Raw genomic sequence first — 19,674 nt, 5'->3', positions numbered from 1 at the left:
AGGATGGAGAGTCAGGTGGGATGGGGACAGCCAGGAGATTGTGGAAGCCGAGTGACACCTACGAGGTTGTGGAAGACACGTATTTCTGTTTACAATAATTATTTTTTGTTTCAGAGAATGGTTCTCCCTGATGAGGGTAGCAGGTGCCAGAGCATTAATAAAGGTTTTTGGGGGACACTTGTATTTCATGCTTTATGCCCGCCCGTAGGTGAACGAGGTAGCATTCGGTTCTGCCACTCTTCGACAGTCTGTTTCCTATGCTCGAAGGATGGCTGGATTCGCTATTGTTAAGAGCAGGATATTGAGGATCTGGAGACCAGCATGTCCCCTGAGCTCATGCTGTCATCCTTGCCTGTTAAAGCTCCACAGGGCAGGAGGATGGAAAGTATGTCTCCTAGTTTGACAGTTTGTGGCTCTTCCAGACTCTTGTACAGGGGAGATGTTTTAGCAAGGGATTGAAATGTACAGGTTTCAAGTAACAACTTTGTTGCTTCTGTTAGAGGAAATCCACATGTCTGTCCGCATGCTCGTCAGCACAATGGAGGGAAAAAAAACTCAATGTTTTAAAATAGATCTTTAAAAACATTACCAAGACTACTTAGTGCTTTAAAAAAAAAAAATCCTTCTTCTGAACTTTGAAAGTCTTTTTCTCCACACATAAAGGAAAGGCCTTATGTGGCTGTTTTGCTTAATGTGGGTTGGTTTTATTTTGGACTCTTTGAAACCCAGCGTGAAGGCTAAAATTCTATGGAGAAGTAAAAAAATGAAAGGAATGACGAGGTTTTGGGTATGCTAAATTAAAGTGACAAGGTACAGATAACAGGGCATGGCTGTTCCCACAAATTAGCCCTCTCTAATTTGCTGCTGGGGAAAGTACTGCTTTGGTGTGCATTGTAATTTCTTTCTTGAATTAAAAGTTTAGAAAGTCTAGTTTGCTCCAAAGTGAAAACCTGAAAAACACAAGCCTTTCAGTTTTGAAATGGCCCATGGTTCCCTATGTTCAAGGAAGTGTTTGAGCAAAATCTTGCCTCAAAAATATGTAAATTACATGGTTTCATTTTTAGAAGCCACACTGTGTGTTAGATTATCTTGTGTGTGCCTTCAAGTCAGCTTTTCCCAAAGTTTTTGTCCCAATCTGGGATGTATTTTGTGTTGAGCAGGTGGCAGCTGTATTTTCTGTGGTCTCTGTAACGGAGGTACCGTGTCATGTTCGGAGTGGATTCCTGATGGGAGAGGGAGGTAAAGAAGGCCCGAGTAACTTTCTCCAGCTTTCATGTAGTTCCAGGAAGCCGCTCAATATCGATGAGGACCCAGGATGACATTTGGTTCCTCTGGCTACAACATGTCCTACCCGAAATTATACTATTCCTGTACCCCAAGCTCAACTCCCCAGCGGGCTGAAATGGCACTCTGTGAGATGAATTAGCGTATTATAAAAAGTCGGCCACAGAGAAGGTGGCATTAGACTCAGGATTGCTTATTACTGTAATGTAAAAAAAAAGGCAGTTCATAATCATTCACCTTTTGTTTCTAGTTTCTGCGGGTGTTTTCTCAAGGAAAGCCCCGCAGCCTCCATATCAGATGGTCTGCTCCCAGGTGCTGGGTACTCTCATGCTCATATGAGGTTTGAATTCACCATGGTTCCTCCACACATAGACGGTTGTGGGGTTTCCTAAACAGGTGCGAGGTGAAAACGGTTTTATGGTCAAATAGATTTGGATAAACAGAGCCGACAGATTGCTTTACTGAAGGACTTTTCTGGGCCTTGAACGTGTATACACGCATGTTGTAAATTGTCAGGACAGTGAGTGAAGTGGGCATCTGGCTCAGGAATATGTTCCTCAGTGTGTCCTTGGGGCACGCTGCCTCAACGTTTGGCTCTACCTGCCTGTTATGGGTTTAATTGTGTCCCTCCCAGAAGACATAGGCTGGAGTCTTCCCCTTGCCCCCAGTACCTCAGAATGTGACATTATTTTTCAATAAGGTCCTTATAGATGTGATTAGTTAAGATGAGGTCATACTGAGGAGGGTAAGCCCTAATCCATTATGACTGGGGCCCTTAATGAAGAGAGGATTTGGACATAGACACATGCACACTGTAGGACAGTGTCATGGGAAGCTGGAGTTATGTGGTCACAAGTCAAGGAACTACTGGAAACTCGGAGGAACCCCTGGGATAGGTCTTTCCTGAGCACCTTCAGAGGGAGTATGGCTTGGCCCATACCTTAATCTCAGACTTCTAGCCCCAGAACTGTGAGGCAACATATTTTTGTTGGTTAAGTCACTCCGTTTGTGGTGCTTTGTTGTGGTAGCCCTAACAGTCTTTGCCATTCTAGACTTGAGCTCAATACCTCGGGCTTCTTTTTAGGATGGGCTAGAACCACATCCCGAGCTCTAGAAGCTTCTTAGCCAAGCTACTCACTGATTTCTTCTGAATTGGGGTTTCCTTTGTTGTATATGCTGTTTGTGGTACTTCCACTGAGGCCTGGCCTTTCTTCTCATTGACCTGGAACAGTGGTTTCTTTTTTTTTTTTTTTTTAAAGATTTTATTTATTTATTTGACAGACAGAGATCACAAGTAGACAGAGAGGCAGGCAGAGAGAGAGAGGAGGAAGCAGGCTCCCTGCTGAGCAGAGAGCCCGATGCGGGACTCGATCCCAGGATCCTGAGATCATGACCTGAGCCGAAGGCAGCGGCTTAACCCACTGAGCCACCCAGGCGCCCCGGAACAGTGGTTTCTAACTCTAGTTGTACAAAGGAATTATCTAGGAAGCTTAAAAAAGTACTAATGCCTAGACATTACCTAATTAATTAGAATCTCTGGGAGTAGGACTCCAGTATTTCCTCTGAAAGTTCTCTAGGTGATTCTAATGCACATGCAGGGTCAGGAATTGTTGAAGGAAGCAAGGGCTACGCTGGCTAAGTGTATGTTGTGGGGTGGGAGCCTGGGAGATAGAGGCACCAGCCACAATTCAGCAGGAGGTGGTGGATCCCTCGTTGAAGCCAAAGAGCTGGGTTTGAACCCTGGCTCTTCCCCTTACCTAGTGGCTCTATACTGTGGCTTACTCATTTATACAGTAGGGATTATAATGACTACCTAGTAGTCTGTGTAGGTTGCTACACAGTCTGTGTAGGTAGCACCTCACCAGACTGCTGTTGGGGTGTCTTAGCTCAGGCTGCTATAACAGAATATGATAGATTGGGTGGCTTTTAAACAACACAGACTTATTTCTCACAGTCTGGAGCCTGGGAAGTCTTAAGATCAAGGTGTCTGCACATTTGGTGTCTGGTGAGAGCCCATTTCCTGGTTCCTCTTCTTGCTGTGTCCTCACATGGTGGAGGGGCCAAGGGAGCTGTCTGGGGTCTCTTTTATAAGGGCACTAATCTCATTCATGTGGGCTCCACCCTCATGACCTGATCACCCCCCAAAGACCCCTATCTCCAAATACCATCACACTGGGGATTAGGTTTCAACATAGGGATTCTGGGAAACATGGACATTTAGTCGGTAAATAAATGAGAGGGTTCAGTGAGATGCTCTGAGACCCTGGACTCAGATAAGCATTAAAGACTATTGGTAAACCAATTAGGACACCCTGTGATCCTCTTCTCAGTGAGTCTCCCAGGGCAAGAACAGTCTGTCCCTGCAACCTGTTGCCCTTCATCCAAACCTATCCCTTGATTACTCTTTCTTATTCCTCCCTCCCTCCCCAACCTCCTGCACACTCAGTTGGCTTCCAAAAACAACGGAAACCTGCGTTCTCGGTGTGATGCCCTCTTGTCAACAAATAAAAAACATTGGTTAAGAGAGTATGTTTATTCCTTAAGGAAGTGGGCTCCAGGCCGAGGATGAGGTCACTGTGGCTCATTCCATCGTGGGCTGCAGGCACGGCTTTTCTAGGTAGTCATTCGTAGCCAAGAGTGGGCGGCTAAAGCACCGCATCTGAAACACTGCCCCGGAACCCTCCAGAAGGGGAGGAGCCTCAATCTTCAGTTAATAGGTAGCTCAGCCTCTTGTAAGAGACTTCTGGCTTCTGGCTCTGAATCAGAATTTAGCCTGGTCATGTCTGCCGAATACAGATCTCCAGGGGCTGGACCTGGTATGTGCAATTTCAAGCTCTCCAGGCCATTCTGACGCAAGGACAGAGTTGCCACCCTCCATATTCTCTACATATGTGTGTATCTGTGCGTGCATTTTGTCATGTGAAAGCCTAAGCCCTCCTTCAGTGCTTCATTCAACACATATTTAGTAGGTGTCAACGTGTGCTGGGCTGTCTTCTAGATGGAATATGGTGGAGAGCCAAACACTCATGCTCACCTGAAGCTTCTTTCCTAGGGAAGAATCCAGAACATAAACAAGCAAACAGATATCTGAAATAATGTCAGATTTTGAGGAGCACCAGTAAGAAAAGAATGTATGGGGGAAGGACAGGGCACTGTTGTGCTTAGGGATCAAGGCAGGCTTCCCCAAGGAGGCAACATTAGAACCCGAGTAAAGACAGGGAACAAGCCACAGGGGAATTTGGTGGTGGTGGGGGGGTGGGGGGGTGTTCCAGGCAGAGGAGCAGCCCTGTGCTTGGTGTGCTGGAGAACAGAGGGCCAGTATAGCTGGACTGGAGGGTGGCAGGAAAAGAAGTGCAGAGATATGTGTGGAGGCGAATGTAGAGGCCGACAGGATATAAATATGGCTTGGAATGTTTTTTAAGTGTGATGTGATGCAAGGTTTTGGGCACGGCAGTGACATGATCTGATCTATGTCTTAAATGGATTATCCTGGAGAATTGACTGTGGTGGGCCAAGGATGCCTGAGTCCCAGTGAGGACAGCTAAGAGGTAGATTTCCAGGCACTGTCCAAGGAAGCTTACACGTTTGCTGCTGGAAAAATATTAAACCAGTTCCTCGGCAGTGTTGGCTATATTTAGAACTTCAAAACAAAGTATAGAATATGTACTTTTTACCCTTCAGATAATTCTGTATATTTTTCAGTATGATATCTGCAGTGCTATTTCAACAAGACCGCAAGTTCAAACAATTTTGTATTCATTTGCGTTCATGTCTTTTTATGCATGTGCAATCCTTGATAGTTTTATTACAGATTACAGTAAAAGAAGTAGTTTGTCAGGGTCAAATTTCTGAGGCAGGCTTTTGAGTAGATCTAGAATTTAGTGTTTTTCTGAAAAATGAATTTCGTTTTCCTGCAATCTAATTATTTTCATCACTCTTGTTTATAAATATTGTATCTTTTCTAATGACTGGTGCTTTTTATTTGCATCTGTATCATTTCATTAATCTCTTTGAACATAAGTAATTAAATGTGTGTTATGGACTAAATGGTTGTGTCCCTCCAAAATTCATATGTTGAAAGTTAATCCCCAGTGTGATGGTATTATGAGGTTTGGGGCCTTTGGGAGGTGGTTATGTGGGAGGACTCTGCCCTCTTGAATGGGGTATGTGCTCTTAGAAGAAGAGTCCAGAGAGCTAACTCACTTTTTTCTTTCTGCCATGTGTTGATGAAAAGGAGAAGTAGACAGTCTGCAACCAGGAGGAGGGTCTCACTAGAAATCCAACCATGCTGGCAGCATGACCTTGGACTTCCAGTTTTCAGACTGTGAGAAATAAATTTCTGTTGCTTATAGAAGCCAGCCAGTCCGTGGTTCTTTGTCACAACAGCCCAAATGTACTGAGACAGTGTGTATATTGGCATATGATTTGTGTGCATTTGTTTTCAGTTTGTGTGACCAAAATAGGTATAGGCATTCCATGGATTCTCTAAGCAACATATTCTACACAAACCATAAGTAAAATATAGAAGAACCCCCTGAAAACCCACCCCACCTATATATTTGAAAATTTACCAAAAACTGACATCATTTTATTTATTTATTTATTTGAAGAATTATTACTTATGACAAATATTCCACATCTGTGATCCTCTCACAAGTTCTTCAAAACCATTCCATCAGCCTTGGCCAGTTGGAGGATGGAGTCCTCTGACTCACCCATCCTGCTAATGTTCCCACAGATACAGGTTTTAAATTGGCTTTTGAACCTGCCTGTCCCCTTGTCAGCCTCATCCATGTTCATCTGGATGGACACGTGGTCCTTGGCGATGATAATGTGGTTGCTGGCAGAGTATTTTTGCGGTATGTGGAGGTCCATGAATTTGCCAGCATCCTTCTGCATGTCCAGGGCATACCTGCTCCCACTGCCAGGAGCACAGAAAGGAAGCATTGCATTCCCCGGGCAGCCAAAACCAACATCATTTAAAGTGTTGCCTAAAATAATCTTTGATTAGACACTTTTCTTGTAACACATTATAAGATAAAAATGGAAGGTAGTAGAAACATTATACTTGGTAATAAAAGGAATAAATAGGTAGAAAATAAAGATCAAAACTCAAATAAAAACTCTGAAAATATAACAAAAAATACAAGCCATTGAAACTATGTAAGTAGACTCATTTGTGAAGTATTTCAGAATTTTTGTGTCAGATGCCCTGTAACATAAATGACAAGTCAAAATTCATGAACTCACTGGGCAGATAGAATTATAACCAAGTACTCAAAGTTGATACCCTCATCAATGGGACAAACCAACTGCATTACCTCTTGATATGAGGTATGATACCACTCCTGTTACATTTCTGCCAAAAATCCATTACCAGCATCTCGCTGCAAAGAGACATTAGACAGACCCAAGTAAAGGGATATTCTACAAAATAACTTTTGTAGATTTAACCTTATTTTTCAAAAATGTCAATCTCTCTCACACACACACACATACAAACGAACTGAAGAATAAGTGATCCTTGATTAGCTGCTGGACCAGAGAAATAAACTCTGTTCTTTTATGATAAAGAAATCATCGTGACAGTTAGTGAAATTTGAATAAAGCCTGTAGATTATTTAATAGTATCGTATCAATTTTAACTTCCTGATTTTGATAATTGTGCTGTGATTATGTAAGTGAATGTTCTTGATTTCCAGAAATACACATTGAAGTATTTAAGGAAAAAAGAGCATCACATTTGCAACTTTCTCATAGATAGTACAGGAGGAGGAAAAGCTTATTTCCTCTATTCCTCCAGGTTCTCCAGGTTGGGCCCTGCACATTAGACTGACAAAAGTTGGAATAATGAGAGAAAAACAGAAGTCTATTAACAAGTGCAGCGTGCATATACATGGGAGAAACTCAGTGATGTGTAACTCAAAGGGGTGGTTGGAACTTCGGCTTATATAGCTTCTTAACAAAACAATAAGTTTCAGAGAAGTGATAAAGACAAAAAGGGTTTTGGGCTTTCAAGAGTAGCACCTATGGGAAGGTGAATATGTGGGGCAACTACAGGAAGATGAGTGTTAATTTAGTGAGGCCTGTTTGTGCAGGTGCATTTCCGTGGCACCCCACCTTACATGATAAGATTGTCTTCTTCCTGGTTTGGGAAGCAGGGGACACCTTTATGGGGGAATTTATGTTCTTTTTTCAGGCAGATTGGCAGAGGACAGAAAGCTCATCCTGTGTCTGCTCACAAATTTTAAAAATTGCCTTCAGCTCACAATAATCCTTATGCTAGAGCAGCACATATTGGGGGTGGCATACTCTGAACTCCTTCACTGTTCAGAAATATTACAAGAAAAAGAGATAAATCTACTGGAGTAAAATGTTAGCATTGGGGGAATCTGGGCAAAGGGTATATTTCATATTCCTACTGGAATTTTTTAAGTAAATCTTAATTTATTTCCAATTATGAACTCTAAGTTGAGTTTAGTTTATTTTCTGCCGAATTTCACCCCCCACCCCCTCCAAACTAGTGTTTTCTAAATGGTAGGAAGAAGACTTTTTTTTTTTTTAGATGTAAGGCAAGTGTTTCTGAGATTGCCTTTAATATTTTATCAACTAGCTAAAAACATTTCAAACATCATCTTGTATCAACAGAGCAATGTGAGTCTTGACATGCCAAGAGAGCCAGTTAGAATAAAGTGGACCAGTGGGAAGTATTTTTCTTATGCTTGATTCATAAATAGCCTTAAATAGTCTTAAATTATTGAATAGAAAACTAACATGTAATTTAAAATATTTCACTCATACTGCTCATAAACCTGCAGATTGGTCTCCTTGTTTTGAATGTGTTTTAAAAGAGGACATAAAAATTTACTAAGAAGTGATAAATTCATTGTAGAGGGGACTTCCTGAATAGTGAGAGTGGTCAAGTGCTGGAAACTTGTCAAAGATTTTGTCCACCCCTGTAGTCTAGAAAGAGGCAAGACTACTTGTTTTCTCATATTCTGTGTATAAATTTACCTGGGCATTGGTCTGTAGATGGTTCAGGCTTTGACTCTTAAAAATGTTTGTAATCACATAAATTCTTATTTTTGTTAATCTCAGAGCCTACCGTGGCATTGAGAAATCACCTGCTATTATTATAAATAACTTGGGGTTCCCTTGTGAATTGTCATTAAGAAGTAGTAGCTAGTTCCTGCCATTTAAATTTTCAGTGGTACAGAGTTGTGGATTACTGAGTACTTTTGTACAGATGTTTGTCCACTTCATGAAGAAGAGTTTTGCCTCTTTCCATCTGCATTATCTACTGAACTTTGACAAAATGGAAATGTAAGCGTTTTAATCATTATACCTAATCTACCTAGAGTAGATACTGTTTTTGAAAGAGCACTTCTTCTCTTGTTAGTACTGATCTAATGAATGGACAAAGATTATGAAATTGGATGTTCTCGGGGGTCCTTCCTTACTCTACAGTAGTTATATAACCTTAAATAAGCTTCCACCAGCCCTCACTATTTGTGAATTTCATATTTGTGAATTCACGTACTTGTATTTATTTATAACTCTCCATCAGTGCTTACAGTGCTTCTGCAGTCATTTACAGATGTGCAGCAAACTGAAAATTTCGAGCTGTCCAGTGAGCACGTTGCCCACTAAGGTCTCCTGAGTGCAAAAGGTTGTGCTCTGCTTAAAAGAAAATGTGTGTGTTAGGTAAGCTTGTCAGGCAGATGTTACAGTGCTCCTGTCATGAGTTCAATGCCAGTGAATCAGCAATATATATTAAATAAGATGTCTTTAACATAAATACACATAAAACAAAATCATGTATTGATTGGCTGACAAAAATGTGGACAGTGGCTCATAGGAACCTAATCTTGTATTTCCCCTAGGAGCAAAAATTAGCATTTGCTAAGTGTTCCCATTGACTTTAGAGAGCATAACTACTGCAACGATAGAGAATGGACTCTTTATGTGATCTCTCTGAATTCCAGCTTCCTTATAGGTAGGGTGACCGTGTGTCCGACTCCTCATATAGCCCGGAATGAAAGTGAGAATTTATCAAAGAGTGTTCTGGTTCATTGGGTCAAAGCAAGGACTGTCAAACAAACTGGGTCATATAGTCATCCTATTGTAGGTAGTATGGAGCTTATAATAGCTAATTTCAGTAGTATTCAGCAAATATTTATGGACGATCTCCTACTTTCCAGGTAGAACATGAGGTAGGATAGAGCCTGACCCTTTGCAGGAAGACCTTAGTGGCTTAAAAGTAATGGACAAGGAGAGAATGAGGCAAGATAAGGTCCTGTTCAGGATTTTAGGAGCAATGGAAATCCATCAAGAGACCCTAAGGAAGGAAGTGAATGAAATTGGGAGTGGAGTGGGAGGAGCAAGTGAATGCAAGCGACCTGTCAGGAAGCTACTGCAGCAGTCCCAGCAGAAGTGATGGTGAAAGTGGAGGTGGAAGAAGACGGGGAGAGACTATCTGACCTATTTAGGAGGTCAGATCTGTTGGTCTCAATGATGAATATGAATGTATGGAATGAGAAAAAAAGAGCTATGGGGAGTGATTCTCAGGTTGTGTGAATAGAGGTCCCTTTTCTGAAAAAGAGCAATGTTGAAGGAGAAACTTCATGGTGAGCAGAGTGAAGAATTTATTAGGTGTAAGTTAGGTGTACATAAAAGACCATTTGTAAACTTTAGTCCCCCCCTTTTATTACTGGCAATAGCAATTTTTACAATAATTTTTTTTTCTCCCCCTGTGTTTTTCTCTGTGGGTTTGTGCATATTGGGATTCAAATCTGGTTACTATTCTTTCATTTTCCGTAGCATTCTTTTGCACACATTAATTGGAAGCCAGTTAATGCCCTATCTCTTCGGTTCTGCCACTATCCACAAAGAAGCAGTTTTCCTGGTCCAGGTTTTAGATCTGCTTCAGGTTGCCCAGGAGAAACAGAACTGGGGGCCGCACCTGGTATCTGGTCCAGGTGCCTACACAGGCCACCAGGGGCACTCTGACATTGACCTTCCAAGGATGTGGCTCTTCAGCAGGACCCCCAGGCCAGCATGACTGGTTTTGTGGGAGTTTTCTCCAGATCCTTGCTTTGAACTTGGGCTAGACTTCTGACTTCTCCTGTCTTTGGGATCTGTTGGGAGGGAAACGTTCCTCTCCCCACTTAGCTTCAAAAGGTCTGGGTCCTGCCATTTGACTGACAATAGATTAACAGGCAAAAAGGAAGGTATTTATCTACCTGTGCTCACAGAAGTACTCAATATTGGGTAACTTGCTGAAGTAAAGTTTTAGGTACCAACTAATAAAAAAGATGTTCAGAGCTTCAGTGGGAAAGTATGGAAAGTTCTGTTGGGCTTTTTGATGCTAATGAACAGCTGAATTCACACTTCCTGGTGCTAAGGGTCAGTCTTCTCCCTCAAGTCAGAGAAGGGGGGGGTGGGGGAGGAGTCCGTGTCAGTGGAGGATGGATTTGCTGGAGTGTCTGCTTAAGTTTAGATAATTTTCTTTCTGTGGCTGCTGATTGTTCTGATGTTTTCAGTTTAAAGTAACTTTAATACCACTTTGGTGGACTGTGAATTAATCCCTTCACACTCCAGGTTTCCTTTTCTGTCAGGACAAACCCAGCCTGTCAGGGTCTAATTAAATCGAATGTCCTAAGAGAGGGATTCTGGATCCCTTTTTTCCGTGGGTAGAGGAGAGGTCCTCTGTCCTTATGCAAATATGTCCACCTTCTCGTCATTGATCCACTCTGCCTATCACGGAGTGTTGGAAGGGGAAACCCTGCTCAGGTCAGGAAAGGTCACTCCTCTTCCTCCCAAGCACTGGTTCACCCTTCATTTGCATGACTGTGAGAGGCCGCTGTGTTGACTCACCCCCAGTCGAAGATCGGCTTCTAGTGCTTTATCTTTGTCCACCAAAGGCCAGAGGCTTGGTCTGGCAGTTTCCCTTTTTTGAAACTTGTAAGACCCGCCACATCCTGTGGATACAGAGATTTTTTAACTAATGGGTAATTAAGAGATGCTGTGAATTACAAGTTCACAGATTTCTTGCAACTTTTTGATCTTGGATAAGTGAAAAATGCTTAAAAAACAGTGAACATGAGGTCAGGGCTTTGATCAGAGGTATAATCCTAAACCTTTGCTAAGGGGTTCAGCCCTTCCCTCTTGAGCTGCGTGAATCAGCTCTTTGGCTAGGAAGCATTTGATATCTGCTTATGGGTTCCTAAACACAGAAAGGCTTCTCTTTTTCAGTTAACGAGTTTTTTTGTTTTGTTTTGTTTTGTTTTTTAGCTGAGAAAGGAGTAACCTGTTAAGATGTGATTGTGTGTGCTTTTGCGTACTGCTTTGCTTCCAAGGAGGGGAGATAATGAGGGAGACAGGAACAAAGAACCAAAAATTACTTAGAAGTTCTAAATTTTTTTTTAAAAAAGTGATTAATGTTCCCTTTATCTGGCAAGTGGTAAGGATGCCTCAGATATAGTATACTCAGCTTTTTGCAAGACTTCCAAAAATGTATTAATAAGTTCTTGGACAACATGAAGAAATGGGAGCTGGCTGCTGATACTCTCACTCAGACACAAATACACTCAGACACAAATGGTTGCATAATATCACATTTTCTGCCCCCACCTCCTCTTGCCTTCCTGGGCTTCTTGGGTGTCCAACGTGCCGGACTTCAGCCAGGACTCACTGGTGTACTGGTCATGGCCAGCGTCCCTTATGCTTGGTCATTGTGGACCCCGTGGTGGTGTTAAATATTTTAAATGTGATCTCAGGGTATAATAAACTAGAGCTCTTGGGAAAAGCTGGGTGAAACTGGACTAGGGCCAGATTAGCTCCTCGGGAACTTCACCCATGGTGCTCACACCCCATATATAATTAAAATGAAAATCATAAAGTAAGTGTCAGGAAATCCAACGCAGTGCACATTTTCTCCTGATGATGACCTTGTGTTTTTTAGAACTATTAAGTAACAATGTTTTATTTTCTCCTGGATTGGATGCTCTTGTTTTGTTAGTGCCTTAAACATGAGGCTTGGTTGCACTCCGGAGTGGGTCTCCTAAAGCAGCAAGGCAAGGAGAGAACTGGGAATCATGGATTGATTCTGTTTATGTTTTGAGCTTCTATCAGTAGTTGTGTTGGCTTAAAGTGAGTGAAAATTGTTTGCATAGCCATTAAGCATTTATGGTAACGTGTGGAGTTGTTTAAAAGAAAAGCACTGCTTAAATTAAAATAGCATCACGAACAAATAAGCCTTAGACGTCTTGGAATGGAAAGATGAAGGGTAATACTCCACAGAGGGATTTACCACAAAAGTCTAAATGTATTAAACGACTACTTTTGCATATTGGTTTAGTTAGATTGTTTGCTTTTGGCTTTGGGGTAAGTAAGTGTGCCCTTCCCAGGACAGACCCCCCTCCCCCGCCCCAGCATCATCTTCATTTTATAGCTGATTCTCTTGCTGTGATGTGAGGCGCTGACTTGCAAAGCCCACGGTGTGGTGGGATTCTGGGTGAGGGTCTTTCAGGCCATCTTTCCCTTTGATGTCATGACACATGGTGACTACTCAGCGCCCAGAGTGAGGTCAGAAGGAGAGAGGGGGCTGTTCCTCTTATAGGCCTCAGCCACAGGGGCTGGCTGTGGCTACTTTTGCCATCATCAAGAGCCTGTCTGACTGGGGAGATGAGGTCTCGTGATTATCGCTCTCTTCTGCTCAATGCCAGGTTGGAAAAAAGGAAGATAATTACGAAAAAGGAGAGCTGGGGAGAGGTGCCAACTGCCAGATCCCTTGATGAGTGAGGGCTTTATCTAGAAACACAGCTGAAAACACCCATTAAATATGTAAACTAGACTGAAGGGATTGGCAGAAAGGAGAGTGGCCATTATTTATTGAATTACCGCATTTTGATTAGTTTGGAATTTACTTACATATGTTTCAGTTAGCCCTGGGGAGGACAGAAAAGTTTATTAGTTCGACTGAAAGTTATAAACAGTGTTATTAAGTGGCTATAATTTCAAAAATGAGACGTGTAGGTTAGGGGTGGATAAAAAGAGGTTATCTTTGGAAGATTCTATTTTGGACCTTCCGGGCTTTGTGATTTGGGGACATAACGGTGATGGCATATTGAACATTTATTATGTGCCCATGTCTCATGGAAGCGTTAGGCGTCATGTAATCATCACAGCCAACCTGTGAAGGAGCAGTACCACCCACATTTAGCAGAGGAGACACTGAAGATTACGGGATTTGCCCAGAGACACCTTGCTGCTTAGTGACAGAGTCGTTAGTGATCATGAGCTCAGAGATTATAGCCTTAATCACACGATGCTGTGTCTGTTGTCTCAGTCACTGTTCTTGTTAGCTTCCTTATTTTTAAAATGCAGGGACAGGACTAAATTATTTATAATAAATCAGTGAGTTTTAGAACTAGAAGCTCATTCTTTAAAGAAAAAAAAAAAAACAACCAAAAACTGAGCAGAGCCAGTGTTCATCCTATCCTCACTGCAAAAGGTCAAGATAATGACTAAGTGGTAATTACTAGTAAGTATTTGTAGCAAATGAAGTCATTTCAGGGTTTTTGTTCTGACAGTTATTTTTATTAGTTTTAGTAAGGGGGACATGGCAAGCAGGTATTTCTGAACCTCTATCTCCGTTGCGTTCTCTTTTCTCTCTGTATCAACCTCCGCCCCACCAAGCCCGTCATCCTCTGGAGTTGCTAACAAATCATGTGACAAGCCATCAGCTCACCCAGGGAGTGATGAGTAAACGCAGAGGGGTGGCTGAGAGAAGGGAATTTCAGGGGAGGGAAAATTCAGGGGAGGAATAAGAAACACGCCAGTGATGAAGAGAACCAGGAAGAGACTGCATTTATTCTGTGCTTTTCAAATGCGAAGGCTCTTTAACTCTACCTCGTTAGAAAACAGGCTCCTTCCTTCTTTGGAAGAGAAAAGATTGCTTCTCCAGCAGACCATAGGTTCTTCTGCATCATGCAGTTTGTCGAGACGTCCTTCAAATATATACAAGAAAGTTTGGAGATACTTCCGTTATTTATTAGTAGAGGAACGTCTCCTTCTTTTGCAACTGGTGTTTCCTGTCAGAGGACTTTCTAGGTAAATAGATACCGACACTCAACAGTTTTATTTTAATAAAGTCTGATAGAATTTTACGTTTTTGTTAAGTATGCCATCTAGGCAAATGGGGATCCATAATAGATATGTGTTGTTTAGTGAAGAATAGTAAAGTATTAATACACACCCACCGCCCAGCTTGAGAAACACCGTGTTACCAGGAACTTGAGGCCCTGATCCGTTGCTCCTCCTTCATCTTTGTAACCTTTGTCCTGAATATTTCATTCATGATTTTTTAAATTTTTATTTTTAGGGTTATATAAATATAGACAATGTATTTTGGAACTTTCTAAAAATGGAATGATCTGGATGCACTTTGCTGTGACTTGCTCAACGTTGGTTAACGTTCTCTTTCTGAGAAAGACCCGTACGGGTACATGTAGCCGTAGTTCCTTTTCACTCTTTGTAGTGTATTCCATCTTATGAATATGCCACAGTTTTTCTCAGACATTTGAGTTGTTTCCAGTTTCTTGCTGTGAGGATGATGCTATGGATATTTTCATACACCTCTCCTGGTGCAGAGGAGTAAGAGTCTCTTTAGGATGTGTACCCAGAGGAGGAACAGCTGTGATGTAGGGCGTTTACACATCTACCCCTTTCCTAGGCAATGTTACCGTGTCCCCAAAGGAGTTGAGCCAAATTAAATTCTCCCCAGGAGCGCATGAAATTCTCGTTGCTCCACATACTTTCAACACTTGGTATTGTCAGGTTGTATAAATTTTCTAGTCTCAAGGTTTATAAAATGGTGTCACATTGGGGTTTCCCTGCAGTTTCCTAATTACCCGTGAGGTTGACCATCTTTTCATAGGTTTATCGAACTTCATGTTTTCTCTTTCATGAAATGCCAATGTGCCTTTTGGTTGCTTATCCTTTTTATATTGATTCATCGGAGCTCTTTCTATATGCTGTGTAAAAAGTCTTTGTTCCTTAGAAATGTTATAAATATCTTTTCAATAAGTGATGTTAAAAAAACAAAATTTAACCAAGTGGATTTTTAGATCTGATTGGCTTTATTAAATGATTCATGAATCAGGCAGCATCTCATTTATTAAGCAGAGAGATACTCCAAAGAGTTGCACAAAACACAGTTTTTATAGGAAGGAGGGTGGGGAAAGAAAGTTACCAGCAAAAGAAGGGAAAGAATTGTTTCAGGCAGGAATGTCCTGTCGATTACCTAATCTTGTACTGGGTCCAAATGATAGGTTGCCTCATTGGTGTTGACTAGAAAATTCCTGACTGACCACTTTGATTACATTCTGGGGAAGGATGAATCTGTAGTTAGGTTGGGTATTAAGTCCCAATTCGGGGGCTTGACTGACCTTAAGTGATTCCGTCTTAGGCCTGTGGTTTTCTTTTTATCAGTGGTTTATAGTTGTTATTATATTTTATTTTAGGGTACCTTTTGATGCATCATTCTTAATTACTTTGTATATGAGTGGATCAGCTTCTTTCTTTATGTTTTGGGCTATTTGTACCTTTCTTACGAAATCCTTCTTACCTAATGATAAAATTAAGGTATTCTTGTATATACATATTTTCCAAGATTTTTCTTTCTGTTCGTTTGTACTTAATCTCTGGAATTGTTTCATTTAATGTAGATTGTGATCTGGGGGTAGAGTTTAATAATTCCATGCATCATTCCGGTGCTGTTTATTAAATGGTTCATTTCCTGCGACACTGGTCCACAGTGTCCGCTTTAGCAGTTATTAAACAGTCATCTATGTGTAGGCCCTTCTCCAGCCTCTATGTTACATATACCTGTTCATGTCATTACCAAATTGATTCCTCTTGCTCAAACTTTTATGTCTCTCCATCTATTTTGGGATTAAAATATTCCAATAAATTTTATTATTTTATGTGGAAAGTTCTTGTAAAATTTGTGGGACATATTCCTACCTTTTACATTATTATTATTATTATTATTATTATTATAAATTGTATGTTTAAAAGTTTGCTCTTTCTAATTCTTTATTGCTGGTGTATGGAAATGAAAATAACTTCTATGTATTGATCTTCTGTTAAACTTTGACAAACTGTCTTATTAATACTAATAAAGTTTCTGGTAGATAATTATATCCTTGAATAATGACAAATTTGCTTTCCCTCCTCAATCCTTATTTATTTATTTATTTGACAGAGAGAGAGCGAGCGAGCAGGAGCAGGGGGAAGAAGGAGAAGCAGGCTCCTCACTGAGCAGAAAGCCTAATGTGGGGCTTGATCCTGGTATCATGACCTGAGCCACAGGCAGACGCTCAACTGACTGAGCCACCCAGATGCCCCATCCCTCCTCAGTCCTTATGTTTGCTATTTATTTTTTTTTAATTATTTTTATTTTTGTTATTATTTTTAAAATATTTTTTATTTATTTATGATAGAGAGAGAGAGATCACAAGTAGGCAGAGAGGCAGGCAGAGAGAGAGGGAAGAAGCAGGCTCCCTGCCTAGCAGAGAGCCCAATGTGGGGCTCGATCCCAGGACCCTGAGATCATGACCTGAGCCGAAGGCAGCGGCTTTAACCCACTGAGCCACCCAGGCGCCCCTATGTTTGTTTTTCTTGTCTTATTGTGTAGGCTGGGACCTCTAGCACAATATTTAATAGAGAGGTTGTATATTTGACTTCCTTGCTTTGTTTTCAACTTTAAAAGGAATGTTCAGTGGTTCATAATTGAGAATGATGATTGTTATAGGCTTTTTAGACATCCTTTAGGAAGGAAGTTTCCCTCTATTCCCAATTTTTCTGCTTTTCTAAAAGGCTTTAAGAAATTGTGATTGGCCTGTATTTTAGTGATTCTGATGTTCTGTTTAGCCGTGACAGAAGGGAGTTAGATTTATTATCAGTGATTGATGATGATGCCTGCAGTGGAGCTTAGTGTAGAGGAGAAGATAGTGAGAAATAGTATTTGGTTGCTGTAGTTTATTTCTGCTTGTTTTATATGCTGTAAAATAATTTCTTGCAAATTACTGCATTTTTAAAAAAGATTTTATTTATTTATTTGACAGACAGAGAGAGATTACAAGTAGGCAGAGAGGCAGGCAGAGAGAGAGGGGGAAGCAGGCAGAGCAAAGAGCCCGATGCGGGGGTCTATCCCAGGACCCTGAGATCATGACCTGAGCCAAAGGCAGAAGCCCAACCCACTGGGCCACCCAGGTGCCCCAAATTACTGCATTTTGACTATTATTTCTAGCGTTTTGTTTTTGTTTTGTTTTTGTTTTTGTTTAGTGTGTTCTAATTCCATGACTGTGACTGAAACTTAAGTCCAGTATGTGCCAATTTTTCTATTACAGTCTGGTGATACTTAGTTTGCACAATGCTTAAGTAACCAGTTCTTTCCTCTGTAGTCTTCCCCAGGTTCTCCAGGTCACACACTGAGTTGAACCTGTTACCTGTTATTTTTCACTGTCCCTTGAGGAATTTCCTTAAAGTATCAAAGAAATAAATGGCTTGCCCCAAATCTAATCAATTTATTTATCTATTGGTTACTCATTCACCAAATACTTATTGAGAGCCTCCTGTGTGACTAGAGGTATAATGGTGAGGAGGACAGCATCCCTGCCTCATAGTTTACACTCTAGACTGAAATTAGGACAAGAAACAAATAGGTGAGTGTGTAATATGGTGCAAGGCAGTGAGAAGTGGGGAGTAAAGGAAGGTGAGTGACAAAGGGAGGAAGAGGGTGATCGGGAATGTATGTGTGCCGGCGAGTGTGGCAATTTTACTGGCATTAGGTTATGTAGAGAAGGCTTCTGTGCGGAGCTGGCATTTGGGTGAGTCCTGAATAAGGAGAGCAAGCTGCTGTGGGAAGTTGTGGGAACAGTGGGTGAAAAGCATGGTATTTCTGAGGCTCTTCAAGAAGTCCCATGTGGCCAGAAGCATGTGATCCAGGAAGAGCAGAGTAGGAGATGGGGACAGAGAGAGGCAGAGGCCAGAAAATGTTCGACTTCTAAAAACTCCTTATCAGAGAGATTTTGCTTTCATACTCTTACTGACATAATGAAACTATATAGTTGTGAGTATTTTAGTAGCATCTGATATCTTTTTGTTCTTTTCTTCTTTCAATGATTTCTTTAGCCTGTTGTCTGGTTGCTAAGATTAGGATGGAAAGGCCTTGTGAGCAGCAAACTGGGTTTCCTTCACTCTTGTGTGTCAGGATCTCCAGCTCCACGACTGTGGGAAGGGAGACCTTAATATTAATATTAATAATATAATAATTTTACATATTATATTCTATATTATATATATAGACTAGAGGTATATATAATTGATATAATTAATAATATTATTAATACTAATATTGTTAATATTTGTGAAATGAGCAAAGAATCTCTCTTTCCCCTTGGAGGAGTTTGGAGAATGCTGTTACTTCATTGGGGCTGGTGCTTTCCACCAGGTTGAGAGATGTGGTTATTCTACAGACTCTAAAGGAATGAACCTTGGAAAGAGCATGAATAAGCTGCATGTCTTTCTAGCCTTGAGTTGCTCTATGGATGAAACTCTTCAGTGTGAGGTAGGAAATTCTGTCTGACTTCCTCACTTCAGATAGGAACATACAACTTAGATAAGTGCAGTTGATTCGTACACAATCCCGTAACTTTGTCCTGTAACTTCAGCTACCGTTTTGAGCCTTAGGTGTTAGGTTATTGGAAAGAGTCTGACTATGAGCTGGTTCTTAACTTCTGTGCCTCAGTAACCTATCTGTAAGATGAGATTATGTGACAGGATTTGCAGACCTACCTCAGACATTCTGTGATGACATGAGAGGGATGTTGGAAATTTGGTTTGTCTATTTTAATACGTAATACGTAGTTAATGCTAAAGTCTGGTAGACAATCATTATTACTAATAATGTTTCTTGTCACATGCAACATAATTTAACTTCGAAGGAAAAAAACAAACTGGATTTTCCATTCCTAAAGGATGTGACTATAATTTCTTTCTTTGTCTTATAGACGAATGGCACAGGTATGAGAATTGAGGAGCAAAAATAAGGAACTTCCTAAATTTTCCTCCTAATCTTCTAGTCCCTTCGATTATGATGGGGTTTTCTACTGAGAATTCAGAAACAATTTCTGGGTCACTTTAATTCTTTGGAAACCTCATTGGTAGAGAGGACCTTGTCAGTGCTGAACAGAAGTGAAATCTTAGTTCAATGATTCATTTATCAGATGTTTTCTTATCAATGTAGTGGTTGTAATCTTTAGTAGGTTATACTATGAATATTAACTCTTTATACTTTTGTACTTATGAGGCTTAAAGTCATTT

The 19,674-nt window shown here is 40.9% G+C and overlaps 2 protein-coding genes across 6 annotated transcripts in view; one reads left to right on the top strand and one right to left on the bottom strand.

The window, feature by feature from the left end:
- ELMO1 (engulfment and cell motility 1) overlaps window positions 1-19,674 on the top strand; it is a 545,585-nt gene that overhangs the window by 59,332 nt on the left and 466,579 nt on the right. The gene's annotated exons all lie outside the window — the stretch shown is intronic.
- On the bottom strand, window positions 5,935-6,183 carry LOC125081056 (40S ribosomal protein S21-like). The gene has a single exon (XM_047695468.1). The coding sequence runs from the start codon at window positions 6,181-6,183 to the stop codon at window positions 5,935-5,937; it is 249 nt and encodes an 82-aa protein (XP_047551424.1).

Source organism: Lutra lutra, chromosome 11 (genome assembly GCF_902655055.1).
Source record: "Lutra lutra chromosome 11, mLutLut1.2, whole genome shotgun sequence".
Lineage (NCBI taxonomy): Eukaryota > Metazoa > Chordata > Mammalia > Carnivora > Mustelidae > Lutra > Lutra lutra.
This window is presented reverse-complemented; position numbering and strand designations above follow the sequence as displayed.

Bases quoted from the DNA above. Each gene is read 5' to 3' on its own strand.
- LOC125081056 (XM_047695468.1), bottom strand. From the start codon at position 6,183: ATGCAGAAGGATGCTGGCAAATTCATGGACCTCCACATACCGCAAAAA.